General features: G+C 38.5%; 1 protein-coding gene and 1 long non-coding RNA gene across 3 annotated transcripts in view; one reads left to right on the forward strand and one right to left on the reverse strand.

Annotated features, from left to right (window-relative positions):
- The window catches only part of SLF1 (SMC5/6 complex localization factor 1), a 37,770-nt gene extending 24,618 nt beyond the window's left edge, over positions 1-13,152 (reverse strand). The window contains exons 1-7 of one of the 2 annotated variants that reach the window (XM_074855626.1): positions 12,972-13,152; positions 12,518-12,631; positions 12,305-12,383; positions 9,683-9,926; positions 7,321-7,483; positions 3,273-3,404; positions 1,797-1,850 (exon numbers count right to left, since the gene is read on the reverse strand). In XM_074855626.1, the coding sequence (XP_074711727.1) occupies positions 1,797-1,850; positions 3,273-3,404; positions 7,321-7,483; positions 9,683-9,926; positions 12,305-12,383; positions 12,518-12,631; positions 12,972-13,082 (897 nt within the window). In that variant the 5' untranslated portion in view covers positions 13,083-13,152. Of the gene's footprint in view, positions 1-1,796; positions 1,851-3,272; positions 3,405-7,320; positions 7,484-9,682; positions 9,927-12,304; positions 12,384-12,517; positions 12,632-12,971 lie in introns of those variants that run through there. The other variant, XM_074855628.1, reaches the window with a different exon arrangement.
- A 34-nt stretch (positions 13,153-13,186) lies between these two features.
- On the forward strand, positions 13,187-14,311 carry LOC141937642 (uncharacterized). The gene is made up of 2 exons (XR_012627026.1): positions 13,187-13,267; positions 13,690-14,311. It is a non-coding gene; the product is annotated as an uncharacterized LOC141937642 (long non-coding RNA).
- The last annotated feature ends 3,020 nt before the right edge of the window (positions 14,312-17,331 follow it).

Below are 17,331 nucleotides of genomic sequence, written 5' to 3' on the forward strand. Positions count from 1 at the left end.
AGGGTAAGGAAGAATGATATAAACTGAGCTGACAAACTTTTTTCCGTACCAGGAGATATCTATTCTAGGGCCTTAACATTCAGGAAGCTGTACAAAGCTGCACTGGCCTGCATTCTGGCTGATGAGGAGCTAGCAGTTTCTTGTGAAGCACTGCTGGTACAATCATTAAAACTTTGAGCAGAAACAAACAAAAACGCAAGGTCTACAAACAATGTGTTGTGTTTTATATAGTGTAAAGTGGAAGAGAAGCTGACAAAAGAGAAGTAAATATCTTAGAGGAGATGATAGATAACAGAACACTTAGCTGAGTTAAGCCTTGCTAGCAGAAGCAAACTGAGATGACTGAATATAGTATGTATTATCTGTTAATTTAGTTTGTAGGTTTTCTTTTACTTCAATAGCATTATTGGAAATGTTTATTGGAGCTATTTTTAATAAGTCATAAATACACTGCCTATGAAGTCCCATATCAGATGCTAGCAATGGATATTACACAAAGCAATAAAACACAGTGGCAGGTCATGCATAAGTATTAGAGTTAGGCTTAAAATTTCCAAACAAAAAATTATAACAGTACAGAATAACCACTTCAGTTTACATGTGTTAAGAAAACTGCAGGTTTTTTCCCATAAATTCAATAAACTAAACATTAACATTAAATTTCAATGCAAATCTGTTCAGTAACAGAAATGCACGCAGCATTTTTCCCATTAGTGGTAGTGTTGGACGATGACAAAGGTATTTTAGTGCTCATGTTTTAAAAATATTTTTCTGCTCCCTTCCTTGTTGTGTCAACAGAAAGAAATCAGATAAAAAGAGATTTCTGTGAAGCCTGAAGCTCATTTTGTCAGACTGGGACTTCATTGATATATCAAGTAACTATTTATGTAGTACGGCTCGTGAAGATAACAAATCTTCCGTTACTGAGAAATACAGGAAGCTAATGGATATTCTTTAAGTGTTTCCCATTTTAACTTTTAAATAACACAAGTTACCATATAAAGTACAGTAGCTCAGAGTTACTAATGCCTTTTAAGTACTAAGAGGTAATGTTTCAACATTATTTAACGATTTATTTTTAGTATTACAGATAGAAAAGGGAAAATTTTGAAAGTATTTATTTACTTCAGATATCACAAAGGCTTAATAAAAACCACTACTGACCTGTACCTGATTTATGGTATACATTTGGCTCAATGGAAAGAAAAATGAGAAATTAACTAAACAGTACAAAAAAAGCAATTAAGTCAAAATAATTATGGAAACAGGACTGGAAAACATAATGTATTGTACTTGCAATCTGTGCCTCAGTAGACTCCCAAACCCGCATGATTATGTCTAAAGCTTATGCTGTAAGAACAACTGTTTCTTTCCACAGTGAGACAACCTTTAGCTAAAGTCTGTCCCTACCAGCAAAACCAGGTGAGCACTGCAAACATTGTGTATACTTTATTGCTACTGCATAAATACAGTGCTTCAATAGTTTAAGATGCTCTAAATCACATCAGGGTATCTTTGCTTCTTCTCTTCTAACATTAACAGGTAAAGTTCTCTTTACCAGCAGGATTAAAGAGTTTCTTTGTAATAAAGGGGACAGTACTGAAAGCATTGTAAGAACGAACAAAATTCAGCAATATCCCAATGATGCTCTATAACTCTCAATAATTTTATTAGTTCTAGATAACAAATATTTTAAAATGTTTCTTCAATAGCTAATTTCACTATGAAAGAACGTTTGCCTAACTTCATCATCAAATTCCATATATGCAACATACCCTCTTTGTGACAATCCTTACCTCTGGATTGCATTTGTTCAGCTCGTCTTTTTGAGCAAACCTGTGCTTAATAGCCTGTAAAACAGGATAAAGTTAACCTGCACACTGAATACCGATAAACATATTAAATAAATACTGTCTAAAACCCCCCAAATGGGTTAAACACAGTTCAAGCAAAACATTCAACACAGAAATCTATTGATATTTATCTTTTTAATATTTGGATGGCAAAATTATGAAATAGAGGATTAGTGACCTAAAAGGAAAACAGTATGGCCAAATGTTCTCTCCATTTTTCCTGGTATTCTCTGCTTCTTGTTTATGTGGCTGCTATGTAAGTACAGTTTTACTAGATTTTGTCCACTTAGCCACATTAAAAAATATTAAGTGTTTTCAGTTTTCCTATGGCAAAATGCAAACTTTGGATTCCTCTTGCAAGTTACCTGTAATGTGAAGATACAGCGGTAGGTGCAAAAATGTATTACTATTATTGCTAGATTTAGTTATGGCCTAGTGTTACAATCTTACTAACACGAGTTACCAGAAAAGTCTTTTAGGAGAGATTGTCTTTAGGATTATGATTACTCCATCTGCATATAACTAGGCAATAGTTTGAGCGAAAGATAACCTGATATTAAGTGCACTTGTTGTGTGTAGCATACATGAAAAGTCAACAACACATTTATTTTTTAAAGGTCTGGAGGGTAAAGTCTTGATAAATAGTCACTGATAGAAGATGTAGCATTTAAAGTGTATAGACGTGTCTTCTATTAATCATTTGTTTAAACATTGTGTACATTGAGGACTTAAGAATTCTAATTCTTTTGTTACTAAGAACTTATATTAATACACACAGAGGACCTGATTTTGCAGTTACGAAATCATACAGTGATTCATGTAAGCAAGCTCCTACAAAAATGCTTACACACCATCATCTGCATCACTGTAACTGATGGAGATAATATATCCTAACTCAAAATAGATAGGTTTTTTAGATATATTTTTTTTTAATTACTAACGTATCAGGATTAGATATGTGACAACACTAAAACAACGGAGTGCGTTTAGCTCTATTTTTTAGTTAAAATAAAGAACATTCATATCAATCAACAAAATACTTGCTCTAGGATATGGTTAGTTTTAAAAATGTGTTAGTGTAGTTCAGCTAGATAACAGGAAAGTCATAGAAAGACTGTAATCCAAAGACATTTTGTGGAACAATATTAGCTACTATTTATCTCATATATTAAACCAAGATTTCAAGTACTCCACCATGTCTTCCACACACTCATGCCTACCAATTACCACTAATAAATGATATTTTAACTAATAGTAGATGTAGTAAATATGGGATCATTAAACACTGCAGGTTAAAAAGCATTATTACTGCCTCAAAAGATGTTAAAATATCTACTTTATTTGCTCAGTACTATAAAGAAAGATAAATTTAACAATACATATTTTACGCTAAGAAAGCATTAACCGATTGTTACTTACTGCAGTAAAATACATATGTTTTATAAGAGCATTCTTCATTTCAGCAAGCTGCATGTTAGACATGGTTGGGTCTGTTTCTTGTGCAGGCAGGGAAGGATTCATTTGGATATCTTCGGTATTTTGTATCTCCTCCTGTGCAGAGCAAAAAAATACCACTTTTCCTAGTTCTAAAGCTAACGCTCCTAAACCAACTTTTATGTGCTAAGTCTTTCTATACATTCTGTTGTAAACCTCGAGTGCGTGTGCACGCTTATGTAATTGTTCAAGGGTCTACACGATGTGCCAGATCAACAGCGGGTGGTTTGGAAACAAACCACTGACGTTGTAAGAAACTATAGCATAGGAATTATCAGTGCAAGCTTCCCCGTAATTATTCTTCCTAACTGACTTTAACTCTGACCTAATCCCTGTGGCTGAAACAAGAGCTGTGTTTCCACAATGGATTCTCTCTTTGGACTTTTCAAAAACTAAAAACAAAGCCCACACCTTTTCAATTAGTCAAAAACGTAGTAAGATTTTTTTAAGACACTCTGTCATCAATTTGACTATGACCATGCATTCATTTTATAAAGGCCATTTCAGTGAAATCTTTTCAGTTCTTGGCTATAAGCCTGAACTAAACTAATAATTTAAAATTTAAAAGTTTTTTTTTTAAAATAATTTATTCTCTAAGTCCACCTATCGTCTCCAGCTATTTCTTCAGCATAGGGAATGAGGAAGTATTTCTCAAACTGGTTACCAACTCATTCTGAAAAGACTCGCAGCAAAGCCACAAGATAATTTTTTTAGTAAAAAATAACTACAAAAAATAAAAGTTATTTCAGGATATGAGAACAACACATTTCTGTAAGAGTTTCAAAGTAAGCTTTTCATCAAAGATACAGAGACTAAGAATAAACCACCATCTTCGTTTTAGGCAGACACACATGTAACTACAAAACCAGCCTCTTCCTGCAGTGTGATGACGTAAGAACATAGATACAGGTGAAGTGTTCCCCTTGGTCACAGTACTGACAGGAATTTTTTATTGGGAGCAGATGTGGAAGGCTTGGGGTAGCTTGCCATCTAATTCAAACACCTAAATCTGACGGGTGAATCAAGCATGGGAAATACGGGAAATAAGAGTAGGAAAAAAAACAGCAGTGATGCAATAATAAGATGCAAGCCACGAACAGTTTATACTTTTAAGTTTTCAAGATAAAATTTCAAACTCTACACATGTTTCATCCTGTCTGCAGATTTTCCCTTAAATGTATAATTCAAACCCAAAGTATTTGGCATGCACCTGACTATATTTCTAAACAAATCCTGAGTTTGTTGCACACTACAGAAGAGAGTTAAGCAATTTTGGTAACTTGAAAAGAGCTCTAAATAGGTTTTGATGAGCCAGGGGTAACTGAACTCTGATGCATTAACTAGTCCTCACTTCCCATGGCACTTTCTGAACGTTAGTTTCAACATGCTTATAAAAATAACTTATATTCATACAATTTATAGTACCATATTGGCAAAATTTTATGAATTCCAGCATGTATCCAACAAAGCATTTAAAGTGACTGTTTAAATTTGAGACTAGCTCCCTAAATTTATGCATGTGCTTTAATATCTTGAACCAATAAATTTGACACCTTGTAGGATCAAATCATTAATGACAGTCCCACAGAGTATTTTAACACTAGAGTTATGAGGTTGAGATTATAAGAACAGATACTGAAATATAAAGATGAAGTAAAGACGGTTCAGAAAAAAATCACAGCTAGAATAGTCTGAACATCACTGCAGTTCCACTGAAAAAAATAATACTGTTTTGCCGAATTCAGCATCTGGATGTATACGTGGGTGTCTAAGGGAGGAAGTGGAATCTTTATTTTTTGCTAGAAGTGGCAGTCAAATAACAGGACTACAAATTTACAAAGTTGGAACATTCTAATGAATTATGTGCCAAGTACTTCTGGGAGGGAGAGAAAAGAGCATGTCCGTAGGATTCTTTGATAAAGCCTAATACATCTAGACAAGTGCTGTGATTTGACTGCCTATGTTTTACTCTTCTCCTTTTAAGAGACTAGGAGTCTTGGCAGTTTTCTGAGTTCTTTAGATGCATTTAAATAGAAAGCTAATGCTCTCTTGGCCTCTGAGGTGAATTACTTTAATGAAATCTAAGAAAAAAACAAGATACGTGCAAGTTAATGGACTGGTTAAGATGGAAACTTGTTATCACACCTGGGAGGAATTCAGGGAGCATAGCAAGAAACACTGTATTCTCATAGAGATCAATAAAAGGTGAGGTAGCCATAAAAACTTGACACTCATCCTCTAATAAATGTAAATGTCTATCTTAGCTGAAAGGTGTAATAAGAGAACAGTTTTCCTGAACAAGTTTCATGAAGAGAATAAGCACTAGACTGAGATCCCATGTTGATGTGAGTTTCGTTCAGGGTGTAAACCTCAAGACCTTTCAACCCTCTCCTCACCCTTTTGTAAGAGCCTTACTGGTCATTAAAACAGGAAGAGCAAAGCACATGCTTTGGCCTCAAGAATCCAAAGGATTTTCATGTGAAGCAGTACTAGTAACACAGTTTTAGCTCCTACTTGCTTGCAAAGGTAGTATTTCAATTAGCAGTTGACTAAAATCATCCCAGAGTCTGAGGAACTACCAGACTAAAAGAATATTCTGAGGCCTGTTGGTATCAAAGACATTCTTAACAAGTCCTTTTGCCGTGCCTAAAGGAGTCCTATTCTCATAGAGTTACTGGTTACTTATAGAATTTTATCTACAAGTACGGAATGATCTTCCTACAGTAACAGAGAGTTAAACGTACACTCAGATAGCAGTTCATACAACTATTCTAGGAAATTTTATTCTTGCAGCACCAAGCTCAGTGCACTGACTGAAAAGGGAATATAGGTGACCAGCTTACATCGGATTCCTAGCACAGAAATAGTCTAAGTGAATTTCGTCTGCCTAGCGTACCGTTCCCTTACAAAATTCACACTGTAACCACCAGTTCTTCCCAGCCATGAAGGACGGCCAGCAAACCGACTTTGAGTTAAGAATCTGAATTTTAACAAAACGATCTACAGATTATTTTACCATAGTCTATTTATGATGTTACAAAAATAAGGTAGAATTGAGGTCAGTTGACACAAGAAGTTATTACATTGATCCTGAAGCATAAATATACCATTACAACACTGCCAAACCCAGTAAAAAATACATATATTCACATACATAGGTAGACAGATAAGATACGTACATACACATGTTCGAAATCCTTACCAAAATAAAGAGAATATAAATGAAAAATAATATTTATTTTTCCTGGTATTTTGTGAATAACTGTTTAGTTGATGGTCACCTGCACTGGAACTTCCTCCTGAAGTCTAATTAATTGTTCCAGTAATAGCAGCACAAAGCAGGAGCCAAGGAAAAACATGAAGAGGAAGAAGAAATAATGTATGCTTCCTTGGTGTTATTTCTTCTGGTCTGAAACAAAACACCACTTTTGGAAAGACGATTTTTCTATTACGGAATCAGACTGGTTGAAGTTGGAAGAGATCTCTGAAGATCACCTGGTCCAAACCCCCAGCCCAAGAAGGGTCACTCGAGCCAGTTGCTCAGGACCATGCCCAGGTGGCTTTTGAACATCACCAAGGATGGTATCTCCACAGCCTCTTTGGGCAACGTCTTCCAGTGCTCCACCACCCTCACAGTAGAGAAGTGTTTCCTGACTTTCAGACAGAACCTTCTGTGCTTCAGTTTGAGCCCACAGCCTCTTGTCCTGTCACAGTGCACCACTGACAACAGCCTGGCTCTGTCATCTTTGCACCCTCCCTTCACGTATTTATATAATTCATGAGCCTTCTCTTCTCTTGGATAAACAGTCCAACAGGAAGTTGTGTTACCTTTAATCAAATTACAAAACATTCAGGCTGATCATATTCCCCTCTATTATTAATGTCGCATTATTTACAGCAATCAGTAACCTTGACATCAATTGCTAACAATGACAATGCAAAACTAATCTTAGATGCTTTTTAATTTACTTACCTGAAAAAGATAATCTCCTAGATATTGCAAAGGGTAGCATCGAGCTTCAGAGCCACATTTTTTGTTTCGCGTAGGAAGAGTTTTATTATTGATGAATATATGAGTTATACCGCACCCTTCATTTCGAGAGGAACATATGGTTGCCTTTCCAGCTTGAAGAACTCTAAATAAACATATTTGGAAAGATGTATTTACTGCATTATATTAATACTGCCTAAAGGTACATTATCATTCACAAACTACAAGCATACAAATGCAATAGAATAAGGGTTCTAGATGTAGGGCACACCCAACCTTCATTAGAAAGATAAAAGGGCGCTTAACCGCCTTCAGAAAAGGAAAGAACCCACTTAACAAGGCATCTTTCTCTTCACAATTTAACACTATTAATTAAAATCAATGTACACCACCTACTTATCTGATAGAATGTTTTACCCGTGCACTTTTTCAAAGATCAAATCTGGTGACAGCAGCTATAATTTACTGCATTATGTCCCCCACAATGATGATGGTCTTTCAAATAAGTTTTGCAATACATTAATTGTTTACCAAAAATGGAACACTGCTTTTCTGAACTGTAACATGATATTTTCATAATGCAAATACACTTTCTTACTTTATTTTGGAGTAATTTACAGCATTCGGTGCTGCCCAATATCATACACAGAAAGCAGATTTGTTTGTCTTTGGGACACCATTACGCATAAGAGTTTCCCCAGGGGCAATTTCTGGAGTTGTACTGCTGCAACTGTTCCTATCTTTTAGAAAAGACACTGGTGGAAGAAGTAAGGTCTCTTGACATGCTGGATATATGTTTTATTTTTTACAGACCAGGTAAAATTTTCCAAAATTTTTTACATTAAAACCAAAAATGATGCTGTTCTCAGACACCCATCCGACAGCTAGGCACTGAAGGAACGAAAAGCATAAAAGGGGGAAAAAGGCAGTGTTGTAAATACTAGATAAAAATCAATCTTTCCCCAAAGCCTTTATGACTGAAAACAATACCTGCTGGAGACAAAACACATCTCCCTTGCAGTGTTTTCTGACTGAGTAGAAGGATCCTGATGCTGGTGTATGGGAAACAGTCTGGAAGAAAAGATTCCTTCCACAAAGCTGCCTGTTCACCTGTACTGCTGATGCAGTTCCTGTTAAAGGTTATTTCTATCGCTAAAAGAGTTGTGCAAGACAGCATTTCCATAGGGTTATCATGAAGATCTGCATAAGCAGTTTTTATGGAAAAAGAAACAGCATTTTTCACAAGTGTAGCAGGATGAGCGCATCTTTCTGCAAGACAGCACATAGTAAACTCTTCCGCTCAGCCAAGAAAACAGCATACTTAGAATGTCTTCAGCTGGCAAAGTCAGAAGATGGTAACTTCAAGTTACACCTCACTGTCTTCACGAAGCGCAGACAGACAGGCAGGCATTCTGCGATGCAGCAGGCAGCCCTGTACCGTCACCAACCACACAAACTGCGCTCCCCTTCCTGCCTGTGCATCTGTGGCATGCCCAGACCGAGGGCTCCCCACTAACCGGGATTCAGCAGAGGAGGGTATGCCAGTATCTGCTCCTGCAACGAATGTAGAGCTCTAAACAGCACCAGGGGATGTTTGTTTCTACTGTATCAGAAGTAAACATCACTTAATATGCTCTGTTTGCAATTCAGAGCAGTATTTAATCCATGGAATCCAAATATGTAGGAAGAGTACCAGGAAAAAAAACCAACAACCAAACAGTCCCAGAATTCTTGCACTTCAGTTATTTTCCTCTTCTCTGCTTTTCCTTTACCCTTTCCCTTCTGAACTGTCTGTATTCACAACATATCAGAAACATCTACTAAAATACAAATGAGGTCTTCAGAACTGCAAGAAGCTGTGATGTGGCACAAAAAACCAATCAGGTCAGTCACAGCATGGCCCACATCTGTAAGACACAGTTGACAGCTGGCTCAGGTCACCCACCCAAGTGAAATAACGTATCCTGTTCCAGCTACTATCTGAATGTAACACTCTCACAAAATAAATGATTACTCATAGAAAACAGAAGCCTATGTAAGCCCCAAGAAGAAAGTTTCTGTAAGCAGTTTACTTAAGATGCAAACACAGGTGAATGCATGTTATTTTTGACACTATACTAGAAGAAAGCAAGAAAAGCAGTGATGTTAAAGATACAAAGTAATTTTATTATAAAAAGTCTGGAAGCATACTGTTGAAAACAAGTCACAATTTGAAGAGCTGGAGATTGTTATGGACCAAATTAACTGGTTTTTTGTTCTGGGGTTTTTCTTGTTATGGACCAAAATCGTGTTCAACCATACAATAAGTGTTCCATTGTTTAAGCTTTAAGACATATCCTCCTACCTTCTAATACACTCCATTCGTTTACCACCTTCCGTAACAGGGAGGACAACTTTCCATCTGTGGAAGGCCCCTGGAGCCCTAGAGCGTGTCAGTTCTTCGCGCCATCTTTTAGGTGCAGATTGCATTTGAGGTGAATAATCGGTGTCTTTTTCAATTTCATATCCCCATTCGTACGTTGTTTCATCAAGCCATCTGCCACTTTCGGCACTATTAATTATGTACTCCTTAGTTAGTATCCACTTTCCTAAAAAGCAAATGAACTGTCAACCACAAAAGATTTTTTTGCACAGACAAATGGCAATCAACTGAAGATCTAATATAAAATTAACTTCAACCTTTCTTGTGCAAATAAAAGCTGGAATTATAAGTACCATTTTAAAAACTTCTTCCTACTACAAGAGTTCTCCTCTTCACACTTTAGAATCAGAGATCTCACAATGCCACTGAAAACGATCGTTTTGTTTTCTTTTAACGATGAAGTACCTTTTTACCCTTCCTAGATAAAATACTTATCCATCTCCTCAAAAATCTGCAAACGGAATTTTTCAGCTTCCCAGATTTTGTTCTTATGACTTTCACAGAACATTGCTTAACCCTTTATTTTTAATACCATTTGACACTTTCACAAATGTCCTAAAACACAGTAAAACAAAGAAATATTTTGCCACCAATGATTAAAAAAGAGGAACGAAGGTTTTAGCATGTAAGCGGTTTCTTTTATATATTCTTAATATTACTTGCACTGCGAATGTAGCGAATACCAATATTAGGGGGATACAGTTTTAGACTTTTGTCTTTCCCCTTTCTTCTTTTCACATCCTTTTCTCTCATCCCTTGGCTCCACCTCCTCCGCCTCTCCCCTTTCATCTTCCGCATGTATGCTTTTGATACTGTATGTAATGATCTTCCCCTTTTTCTCTGTCTCTCTCTTCTTACAGGTTCGGGTCAAGAGCCGTGGTTAGTACCCTGCTCCCGTATTGAAACACTACTTACAGAAGATACTGTAAGAGAAATTGAGTCGAATTGTGTGAACCTAATTGGTTTCACAGAACAGCAGGGTTGACTGGCAAAATGTCTCAGTGCAGGAGCACAGATGGTACTTCTACATAACCTAGCATAGGTACCAGTAGACTTATGACTGGAAAAGGTATGCTGCGCACAACCTGTATGTTAAAATCACTTTCATTTCAAAGTTTCCATCTCAAAACTTCTGTCAGCTAGGAAGTCCATGAAGACTGGCATCCCTGTTAGCATTTCTCTTCACCTCTAGGGAGTTCTAAATGGGTTTAAACATGATCTTTTACACTTACTCGGGAAAAACTGCAGTAGGCGTGAACGCACTCTCTCTGCCACCAAGGGCAAGAGCAATGATTATGCAAAAATAGCACCTCTTCTGGGATTAAAAAGTACTAGATGGCATTGGGGAAGATTTACAAGTATAGAAACATGACAGAGTTTTGCACTGCCATGTGGACGCTACATGTATCGTTTCCACTCAGTTCAAGAAAACATCTCCAGACGTTTTGAATTCCGAGAACTAAGGAAACATTAACTCAACAGTTTATAACAGTTAAAATGAAGTGCTATGCCACAAATCTATCTGCATTTTAATATTGCTTCCCTCAAGGAAACTTTTGGTCTATTTCCGTTTTGATTAGAGAACGATCAGAATTTTACATTACTACAAGGAATCACCCTTATACATATACATATATATACACACACACACACAAGTCCCTACACTCTAGCGGCGATAGATGACTGAAAATGCCTACTAATATGGTATGTAAGTACAAATATAAAATCAAGAAAATTAAATGTATCTTTAAATACAAATCTACATTCAGTTATTTCTGTTATCTCTTAAATTTAAGGTCATCCATCCTAAAAATTGCTTTAACACTTTGGTATAATTCAATATAAGGAAAATAAAGATCTCATTTAAGCAGATAATAGATCAGTACTGTGAAATCTCATAAGCCCACAAGATTTTCTAAACTCATCATAAAATCCTTCCAGGTAATGTCTATTAAAAAAAATTCCTAAAATACAGAATTCTCATTCTGAAAGCATCTTAGCTGCTTATGTTGGGATTTCAGCACCAGGCCTCAGGTAAAAAAAATAAGCAATGGGGAAGAGCAGGGGCTTGTATCAGAATGGCAAAAATCTGGAATTCTCTCTTGCTGCATAAACAGAAGCTTACAGTGACCTTTACCAGTGGATGTTGCATGTGAATTTCACATCAAAAATCCATGCTGACCATGGTGTCCATACTCTCTCTGCTCCCTTTCCAAGTGATCCATTTTTAATCATCAATACCATTTGTGTATGACTTCATGATCTAACTAGTACAAAACAAAGCTTCCTGTTTGGGAATGGGTGCAGATTAAAAAAAGGAAGATGGCAGAAATATAATTTAGGAAAAAATCCAAACCAAAATGAAGTAAACCAGAACTTGAACATAATACTATGTTAAAAATCAAGGTTAATAGAACAAGAAGAATGAGGGTTCGTAAGCCAGTTCATTCACAAAATGAAACCTGGTAATTAGAAACCTTTCAAGGGTCCTTTGCAGTCCTATGTTATGATCCTATGACATTTGACAGCAAATCTTTCACTCACCTGCAGCACAAGCAGCTAAGAACTTTTCACTCTTGCACAGCTTTTTTGCTATAAGATGCGTAGTATAATTTCTGTATTTCTAATAAAACAAAAACAAAACAACCCATTTGTACCACCGGAAACAGTTTAACCTTCTTGGCTATTTATAAACTACTGCACAGTTCTTTCTCGCACTTTTTAGTTATGCTCTACCCATCAGGTAGTGAACAATACCTTACTATCTAAAAAAACACAGTTCAGTTTGGACAGGTGCTGGATAAGTGCCTTCTTCTCTTGTTTTTTAAATCCAGTGAACTGGATCATCCGTCGCCGGCCGCCACTTGCCATCTGTTAAAGGAGAAACAAACGAAAAGGAGACGTTAACAGTCAAAATACAGGCCACGAAACGTTCCTTGCATGGCGTTACTAGTATTCCCCAATTGTTTTCGTTGAAAACAAAAAAAAAAAAAAACAAAAAAAAAAAAAAGAGAAAACACACCGCGAGGCAGCTGCGGCTGCCTGCCAGGGTTAGGACACCTGAAAGGCGGCAACGGGGTATCAGAGACGCTCAAACCCCGGCCTAAAACCGCCCGAGCCCCCGCCCCGGGGCCGCCCCCCCGCCGCTGCTGAAGCCGCTACCGCGCTGCCGGGACCCCCCTCCGCGCCCCGTGAGGGAAAAGCCGCCCACCCTGAGGCGAGGCCCCGCGGGAAGGGCTCTCGGAGGGGCGGCGGGCAGGCCGCCGGCCGCGGGCAGGAGCTGCGGGGAGCCGGTCCGCTCGCGCCCGCGTATACGTGCCATGGCGGCGGGCGGGCGGGCGAGCGGGCCAGCGCTCGCCCCTGGGTCCGGCCCGCTCGGCGCGCTCGACTCCCGCCGCCTTCCCGCCTCCCCCCCGCCCCGCCCCCGGATGTGGCGGCGCGGCCGTTCCGGGCCGTTGTCACTGACGCTCCGCGGTCGCCGGGGCTGTCGGCGCGGAGCCCGGCCGGGTAAGTGTCCCCGGCGGGGCTGCCCTTCCCCTCCGCTCCCCTCTCCTCCCCGTGCGGCCGGGCCTCGGCGCCGAGGAGCGTCCCCCCCCCCTCTCCGGGGCTTCCCTGCGGCCGCCTCCGCCGCTCGGCCGGGCGTTGCGCAGCTCCGAGGCCGCCCGGAGGCCGAGGGGGATGGTGGACGCACAACCCTCCCCGCCCCGCTCCCCACCTCCCGGCGGCGGGAGGGCTGAGGCGGCCCCGGCTTCGCGCCTCAGCGAAGGGCGGGAAGGGGAAAGTCTTCCCTCAGGCCGAGAGGAGCCGGGCTCCCCCGAAATGGCGGGAGGCGGGGGGAAGGCCGGGGGCGTGTGGCGGATGAGGGAGCCGGGAAACACGTCGGCGCCGCCTCAGAGCCTCTGAAAATCACCGTTTCTATTGCTCGGCAGAGTTAAAAAGAGTGGAAGGCGCTCTGGTAGGGGTGTGTGCTGGAAGACGGAAGAGACCTCGCTGAGTAGAGGAAGCTGACTGAGGAACCAGGTGGAGTTGGATGTGGGTGCAGGTTGGAGCGTCTCCCCTCTGGAACAGGCTGTCTGTGAGAGTCAGGAGAGTGGCCAGGGACTTCTGGTCCTCATTACCCTTTTCTCTGTATCTCAGAGAAACTTATAAAGTACCCTTGTGCCACATGAAGGCTGATCCTCAGGGAAGATGACCAGGCACTGCCGCAGCCAGATAATCAAGCCACATGCTGCGGTGAAGGGATTCCCGCCCCGCTGATCAAGTTCGTACTGACTCTTCGTTATGAAAGTCAGTGTTTGATTTGTTTTTAAAAATCGCAAAGCAACGTGAAAAGGTCAAAACCGTATTCAGATTGTACCTCAAGCACTCAATTTAGCATTTAGAATTGTCGAAATGCCAAGATTGTGATTGTTTGTGAAACTTTTATTTTGGTCCCTTGTGTATTCAAGAGATGACTTTTGACTTGATTCCTGGTGTCATGTAATGCACTGAATCAATAGTGCACAAGAGATCTGTTAGTGCTTCATCATTAATAAAATTAGCTTTGTAGAACACTTTCTTTTTTATTCCTTTTTTATACACTTGGAGAGTAGAAGGCACACATCATGATTCAAGCAAAAGGCAGACCATTGAATTGCCTCCTTAAAGAACTGAATGCTACTCTCTCCCCTTCCATAAAATTCTTCTGTGATAGTGGACAAGTCACTCTTTACTCATTGAGGTAGTTGCTTCATATTTAAGTCCTGTAAACTGAGAGATGTACGGCAAAACTTTCACAAGTGCTGCGTATTTTTCACTGCAGCTTAGATCAGTAGAAGCCATGCTTTGAACGTGCCAGTGCTACAAAACACAGGTATTTGTGTGGGAAGAAAACCAAAACCACCTAGCTTCAGACATCTAAAACTTAACAGCACGTTGGACACTTGGCTTTAAATCTGAGTTTCCCAAATATCAGAATAGAAAAATGGTTCTGCAGGGCCTTAGATGGGTCTTGTGTTGCTGTTAAAAAACATTCTGGTGCCCTTAATGCTTATTGAAGTTTTTCCCATCTTCTTTTTCCTTAGCATTGCCACTATATTTGTGCATGCAGGCATGAAGAAGTAACCATTAACACCCTCCTATTAGTTTTTGGTGTAAGTGGCACTGAAAAATCTTTAAACATCAACTTGAATATCCAGAGTTGAATGGCTGTGTTTATTGCTTGCATTTCCTGATTGACAATGAAGATTAGTTGCATTTCCTATTTTGTACCTGTTGCACCTTTACACCTTCGCTCTTGAGTTGTCTGCACTGTACAGGTATTCATTTTAATTCTTGTAACTGAAGTGCAGAAAATAAAAAACCTGTGTTTGTTTTATAAATATAATCTAAAGTTTAGAGCACACTTAATCTATTGTCCCTTGAATATTTTTGTTATTTGATAGTCAAAATTTATTTTCTTTAAAAACTAGGAACACAGTTAATATAAATAAATAATTGCGGGTTTATTTACTCTGAAATAAATAATGTTTGGGTTAATATTTTTTTAAGGTTAACAATTTAATTCTTATTATCTACTACTAACTACTAACCATTACTTAACTAATAGCAGTTTTATGCCACAGGGCTCTTAACAGGCTGGAGAAGTCTTCAGCATACAGTACCATAAATTTCAGCACGATACTGTAAACTAGCTGCTAGTGAAAAGTTGCGTACTTACGTGATGACCATTTGTTACATTTGAGAGTTAAATATTTTCTAGGTTTTATTATTTTTTTTTATTGTCTCTGGCACATAAAATATGTGGAATCAAAATGAACGAGACTTCAAACATTTCAGGCCTATTTCACTTTAAAATACATTGCTACTGAAGTGTAGCTTTAAGGAACTAAGAACACGTTTTACCTTCATTTTAGCGATATCTGATAAGTTTGGATTTCACTTATCCTCTCCCTCTATTATTTTTTCTTCTTTTCCATCCTTGTTGTGATCATATTACAGTAGCTCAATATCTCTTAATTCATTATGTTTTTTCTTATTTGCAAGAGTTAATATTATGTCTCATAGGTCTAGGGAGCAGTCTTTTTAACTGGTGTATTTTTCAATACCTCTGGATTTCTTTGTTCCTGTAATATTTGTCAAATATATGGTTCAGTTGCTCACTATTATCAACTGCATTTAAGCTGTTTGGGTTTTAGATGGATATCCACTTTCACACTTTCTCTTCTACAGTACATGTGACATCTTTGTTAAAATTTGGAAGTGATTTTCAGTGCTACAGAAACGGTATTTCACTTACAAAATTTCTAATTACATTTTACGGACTACCAAGAATGGCTGTACAGCTCCTATGCCCTCAGTTCTTTAAGAAGCCAAGATCAGAGGAATAAGTATTCCTTTTACTCTTTCACAAAAAGAGTTTACTTACAGTGTTTCAGGTGCCCATCTCTTTCAGACTTCTGTAACTGCTTCTTTCTTAATTTTATTCCCTAGAGAGATAAAGAGACATTTCTTTTTCATTCCACTGTTCTAGCTTTCTACCTTAACACTTCTTGTTTCCTTTGTGATCTACACATAATTCTATTACCAGCCTGTCTTTTGCCTTGAAATGTCACTTCGTACATTTTCCCATAGGTACCTATTTTACTTCACATAATATGTGCAGTTTTCTTTCTCCAGGCCTCAGTGGTATTATCATGATCGATGTGATTACTGTTGAACCTTGTCCTTAATTCTCACAGACTCTTTCTGCAAGCCTTCACCACTTTACCCTTAAGTTTGCAGCTTAGGGTTTGTGGGTTTTTTTCCACGTTTTTTGTCCCTCACTAGCCTTTTGACTTCCTGTGTTGAAAATTACATGTAATTTCTTGCAGTAATTGTGATAGTGATACAACCATGCATAAACATCTTTTCCACTGTGAAATATGATCTGACAGATTTTTTTTATCTAGTGGAAGATATTTTGTGTTACATGCTTAAAATATTTTCCATCATGCAAAGGCATTTGTCAGTTGACTGATTAACAATTTCGGAGGTTAAAAAAATCATTCGTTAGAGCTTTTTTTCTCCTGTTGCCTCAACATAACTTGTGTATACTTGTTTAAGCAGCATCCTTTGACAAAACAAAAATCACAATGCAATAGCCAAATTTTGGTCAAACATTTAGTAATCACAGCTTTGTAAAAAAACCCAGAAGCTACACTGGAAAGTTAGTCATAAAAACTAAAACAGTATGAAATGTCTCCACACTGCCTTCATGTGGAGAAAAATCTAACTTTGTGCCCTGTTTTAAGTCCATTTTGTAAGTCTGTCTCTGGTACAAAGCACTGACTCTGGCTTTGTCAAAACAGTGAAGGTATTTAAATTTTCTTTTATAGTGGTAAGGGATTACAAGAATTAGAAATAATGTAAACATAATATAAATCCACAGAAGCTAGAATAGCTTCTTAATAATAATTGTTCTTCTGTAAACATACCTGTACTTTCTTTCATGAGCTGATGAACAGAGGAGTAGCAGAACAAGCACTGTGAAAATTGGTGTTTTTCTTTAAGCCTTACTGATTATGTAAACTCTCAGTTATAACTTTGTAGTT

Source organism: Strix uralensis, chromosome Z (genome assembly GCF_047716275.1).
Source record: "Strix uralensis isolate ZFMK-TIS-50842 chromosome Z, bStrUra1, whole genome shotgun sequence".
Taxonomy (NCBI): Eukaryota; Metazoa; Chordata; class Aves; order Strigiformes; family Strigidae; genus Strix; species Strix uralensis.